This window comes from Pseudophryne corroboree, chromosome 8 (assembly GCF_028390025.1).
Source record: "Pseudophryne corroboree isolate aPseCor3 chromosome 8, aPseCor3.hap2, whole genome shotgun sequence".
In the NCBI taxonomy this organism is placed as follows: Eukaryota; Metazoa; Chordata; class Amphibia; order Anura; family Myobatrachidae; genus Pseudophryne; species Pseudophryne corroboree.
In genome coordinates, this window is record NC_086451.1 from 26,256,564 (window position 1) to 26,262,162 (window position 5,599).

A 5,599-nucleotide genomic window follows, 5' to 3' on the forward strand; every position below is an offset into this window, starting at 1 on the left:
AGGGACTATAGTGGAGGGGAAGTATAGTTTACGATTGTTAAGATTGTCAATGTAGCATTATTGTTATATATATACTTATAGTTAACGCTAGAACACATGTAATATTTTGAAATAATATATACTATTATTATTATTCAAAGTAAACTGTATGATATTTACAAAATCTAATGTGGTCAAATCATTCCTGAGCTAAGTATCCTGTTATAGTAACGAAGGTGCAGATATCCAGTAATTCAAGTAAGTGAATGGAATGTTATGTTAAATTGTATATATAATATTGAAAGCACCCAGACTACATTTGAACAACATATATACCAAATAATAGGGGTTTCTCAGATTTTACCCCGTCTGCCAAACTTCGTGAGCAGACTAAAGGTCTGAGTGGAGGCACTAGCTCTGAAGGAAAAATACTTGAAATAAACCAAGGCCTACACTGGAGGCACTGCTGAGATCTTTAACCGTTTCAGGATCAACGAGATATCCACGATGGAGGTCATCAATGAAAACAGCATATACCAATGGTGTGTAGAACACAAGATTAATACTCGATGCAGTCTGGGTATAGTAGGAGACCTTACTGGAGTTACTGATGATGAAGTGATTACAGAGGCACTGAAATTGTGTGGTGTGCGGGTCCCCTTATTGGTGGACAAGTGGAAGGGAACGATAGACGATATTATAGCAGTATTAATCACAACACAGGATTACTTGGATCCTTCACTAATACCGATCAACATATTAGTAGGAGGAACTTCAGGTCGAAGGTGTCAAATAATATGGCCAAAAAGAACTGAAGAGAGAGACGGAGAGGCTACCGAAGCCGTAAATACAAGCAAAGAGACAGATCCTCAAGGGAACGATGCCACTGGCAACGGTGATAATTCACAGCTCAAGACAACAGTAGGTGAATCTATAGAACCCCAGGTTGAAACCGTTATGGATAAAGTAGTGAGCCAATTTGAAAGGTGGCACTATGAAGGAGGCTATAGGAGATTACGAGTATTCTCTGGCGTGATATCTGTACCGACTGGAGAAGAAGGTTACGATGCATGGCGTGAGGCTGCCATTCAACATTCAGAGGAATGGCGGTGCCCCGAATATATTAAGAAGCAGAGGATTGTTGAAAGTCTAAGGGGCCCCGCCATGGGGATAATACATGCTACTCGACGCAGCAACACTAATGCAACATTGAAGGATTACTTTAATGCGTTAGACTATTCATTTGGAACTATTGAAGACATGGGAGACATATTGGCCCGATTAAATAATACTTACCAAGAACCCTCAGAACCACTCACTAATTTTATATACCGATTGGATAAAATATTGTATAAACTCCTGGATAAAGGAGGGATAGAGCAATCGGAAATGGATGAACGTCGATTAAAGCACTTATTGCGAGGGGCACTGACCTCAAGCCCAGTAGCTCAGAGACTTAGATGTAGTGGGGCTCGAGATCGTCCACCTACATTGAGTGAACTCATTAAAGATGTGAAATTAGAGGAGGTCCAAATTGACAATAGAGAAAAAAATATCAAGAGGGTGAAAGTGGTAGTACCAACTGTAGTATCCCCAATCCCTGATGTCACCTTCTCACATGATCGAATGTGTAAACTTTTAGAAGAACAAAATAAAAAGTTAGATCAACTGATAACAGTGCACAGCCGTATTCCGTCACCAGTGAACCGAGGGAGAGGGAGAGGAATGAATCGACGGGGGGATAATAGAGATCACATAATCTGCTACAGGTTCGGTCAGATGGGACATAGATCTTTTGAGTGCCCACAAAATGGAAATTATGGAAGAAACCCCAACCACGTTGGAAATCAGAATGTTAATCATCCGGAAAACCAGGAAGGGACGTTGATGACCCCCGCATCAACTCCCGAACTATAGTGGTGTGCGCAATGGGGAATACTCGGTGGCCTATGACCATCCCCGATGGAATGATGGGAAAGGCCCCCATGGTACAAGCCATCATAAATGGTCATCCGTGTATGGTGCTGCTAGATAGTGGGTCACAAGGTTTCGATAATTTTCGAAAGTTGGTATCGGCAATTTCTATCCGACCTTCACATCTCACCTGTCGATGGATTAGCGATATGGGGACTTAGTGATCAAAAATATCCCTATTTAGGATATGTTGTGACCAACATTGAATTCCATCCCCTATTAACCTCGGATCCAGCAACCCGTTACCATTCATAGCACTGGTGTGTCCGGACCCCCCAGGAGATAGGGATGCTGTACCTGTTATAATTGGCACAAATTCAAATTTGTTTAAGACGTTATCAGACTGGTGTCTATCTCAATATAGATCCTTATATCATAAACCTGAGGAAGATTTATGCTCACCACAAAAAGATAAAGTCAACGACTTTGCAGACACATACCTTATCCATAACACTAACTTCGTTGAAGGAACTGTGAACCTTTTCTTACGAAATTGCAACTTTGTTTCAAGGACAGTATTCTACAGTTGCAAGAAAAACAACGAATAATAGACGAACTATTGGTCAGAAGAACTGTTTTTTCAATAGAAGAATGGGATCTGGGCACTGCCTTAGGAGTAGAACATAGGATTACTTTAATGATCTCACCCCTTTCAGGGAACGGTCTCGGCGATTGGCTCCAGCAGACTTCGATGACGTGCGTCAACATTTGAAACAGCTACTTGAAAATCATGTGATAGCTGACTCAGAAAGCCCTTATGCCTCTCCGATTGTGGTAGCACGAAAAAGAATGGTGACAATCAGGTTATGCATAGATTACCGCACTTTGAACAGTAGAACTATTGCTGATCAATACACTGTACCTAGAGTAGATGAAGCACTGGACTGCTTACAAGGTAGTAAATGGTTTTCAGTATTGGATATGAGGTGTGGTTACTACCAAATCCCGATGAAAGCGGAAGATAGGGCTAAGGACTGCCTTCATCTGCCCTATTGGATTTTTTGAGTTCCTCAAGATGCCTCAGGGAGTAAAAGGGGCACCTGCCACGTTTCAACGCACAATGGAACAACGGTAGGAGACATGTGCTACCGGGAAGTACTCGTTTATTTAGACGACATTATTGTTTTCGGGAAAAACACTGGATGAACATAATGCACGGTTGTTGAAAGTATTAGATCGGCTTCAACAAAAGGGGTTGAAATTGTCTATTGACAAATGTAAATTTTGTCAGACTACTGTCAAATACTTAGGACATATAGTAAATCGAGAAGGGATTGCTACGGACCTGAGAAAACGGAAGCTGTAATGCGGTGGCCCCGACCGAAGAATCTGAAGGATCTACGTTCATTTCTGGGGTTCTGTGGTTACTACAGGCGGTTTGTACCACAGTACTCCGGATAGCTAGGCCCCTTACGGAATTGACTAAAGGTTATCCCCCGAGCCGAGGTAGTAGTCGGAACAAAAAGCAATAGTACATCTAACCGTTTCTTTAAGCCTCAGGAGGAATTCGGGGATAGATGGACTGGAATATGTGAGGATGCATTTCTAAGGCTTAAATATTGTTTGACACATTCACCGGTGTTGGCTTATGCAGATCCAACCCAACCATATGAGTTACACATAGATGCATCATTTGATGGATTAGGAGGAGTATTATACCAAAGATCACAAGGAAGATTGAGACCTATTGCCTATATCAGCCGGGGATTATCAGAAAGTGAGAGAAAATATGCTGTGCACAAACTTGAGTTCCTCGCTTTGAAGTGGGCGGTAGTTGAAAAATTTCATGACTACCTGTACGGAACAAATTTTACCATCTATACAGATAATAACCCGTTGACGTATATAAATTCCACTGCCCGTCTGGACGCCACTGGACATCGTTGGTTGGCCGCATTGGCCAATTACTACTTCACATTAAAATATAGACCTGGGATAAGTAATGTTGACGCGGATGCTTTATCCAGATTACCGAATCCTACAGTTAATAGTGTCGATGATGAATGGATAGAGTTCCCAGCACCAGCTATGCAAGGACTATGTCATCAGATGATCTGTCTAAGAGGAGAACCACAAGATATTGTCATTTCATTGGGAGCAGCTGATACAGCTTTACCTTTAATGTATTGTTGGATATCCCAGGGCTGAGATGGGAGGACTGGAAGTATTATCCAAAGAACAACTACGGGCTGCTCAACTACGAGATACTAATATGGCAATGGCATAGATTGTCTAAATAACCGGCATAGGAATACAGATGGAGTAGTATTATCTAATAAAACAAAAGTTTTGTTAAGACAGCGGAAAAGATTAATTTTTAAGAAAGGGGTCCTCTACAGAAAGACAGAGGGTAAGACAGGAAAATTCCGTTGTCAACTGGTATTACCGGATGAGTATATTGCCATGGTGTTACACTCCCTACATGACTGCCATGGCCATTTAGGATACGAGAAGACACGACTATTGATCGCTGAAAGGATATACTGGCCCTATATGAATAGGGATATTGAAGCCTACTGTAGAGATTGTCGGAATTGTATATTGAGAAAGTCGATCCCAGTGCCGTCAGCCCGATTGATTAATCTGGACAGCTCAGGACCATTAGAGCTAGTATGTATCGATTTCTTGTCACTGGAGGATCCTACTGGAAGAGACAGTCACATATTGGTAGCTACTGACCATTTCACCCGATACGCTCAAGCGTATGTCACTGTGGATCAAAAGGCTATAACAGTAGCTAAGACATTATGGGAGAAGTTTTTCGTACATTACGGACTACCGGCTCGAATACACACGGATCAAGGGAGAGAGTTCGAAAGTAAATTGATCCAAGAGCTGTGCTTATGTTGTGGAATAAGGAAATCAAGAACATCACCCTATCACCCTCAGGGAGACCCACAACCCGAACGTTTTAATCGAACTCTTCTTGACATGTTGGGAACTCTGAATCCACGTGACAAAATTCAGTGGAAAAGACACGTTTGTAGACTTGTACATGCCTATAATTGTACCGTAAATGACTCTACCGGATATTCACCTTATGTATTGATGTTTGGACGAGAAGCTAGGCTGCCTATTGATATTTGCCTTGGGACTAATGTTAGTGATATTAATTCTGGTATTCAAACCCATACCCAGTATGTAAAACGATTGAGGAAAGATTTAAAAGACGCCTTTGATCTGGCTCACAACGCTTCCAAGAAAAGAGGTGAACAAAATAAACAGAGATATGATAATAAGGTGGTTGAACAGGTATTACTGCCTGGAGACAGAGTACTGCTTCGACGTTTAGGAGCGCCTAGACGACAAAAATTAGCGAATCGTTGGAAGGAATCACCATATACTGTCATCAAACAACTACCTGGTATCCCGGTCTATCAATTAAAACCAGAAAAGCATGATGGTCCGATTGTTACTTATCATCGAAATCACCTATTACCCGTCGGCCAAAACATTCCTTTTGAAGATAATATGGATATGGGTCGATCAGTGGTGGTGAAAGAGGACCATATCCCTAAGAGAGTAAAGAATCCCTCCAGTTCATATGAATTCAGTGAAACCATACCAATCGAGCTGAGTGAAGAGGGAGCGGGGGTACTTCTATTGTGATGATTATCCTAGTACTCATAGAGAAATAGAAAGAAGA

General features: G+C 41.6%; 1 protein-coding gene across 1 annotated transcript; it reads left to right on the plus strand.

Moving 5' to 3' along the window:
• Positions 1–486: 486 nt before the first annotated feature.
• LOC134949705 (paraneoplastic antigen Ma3 homolog) lies at positions 487–1,896 on the plus strand. The gene has a single exon (XM_063938462.1). It carries the CDS (start codon positions 487–489, stop codon positions 1,894–1,896), a length of 1,410 nt encoding a protein of 469 aa, XP_063794532.1.
• The last annotated feature ends 3,703 nt before the right edge of the window (positions 1,897–5,599 follow it).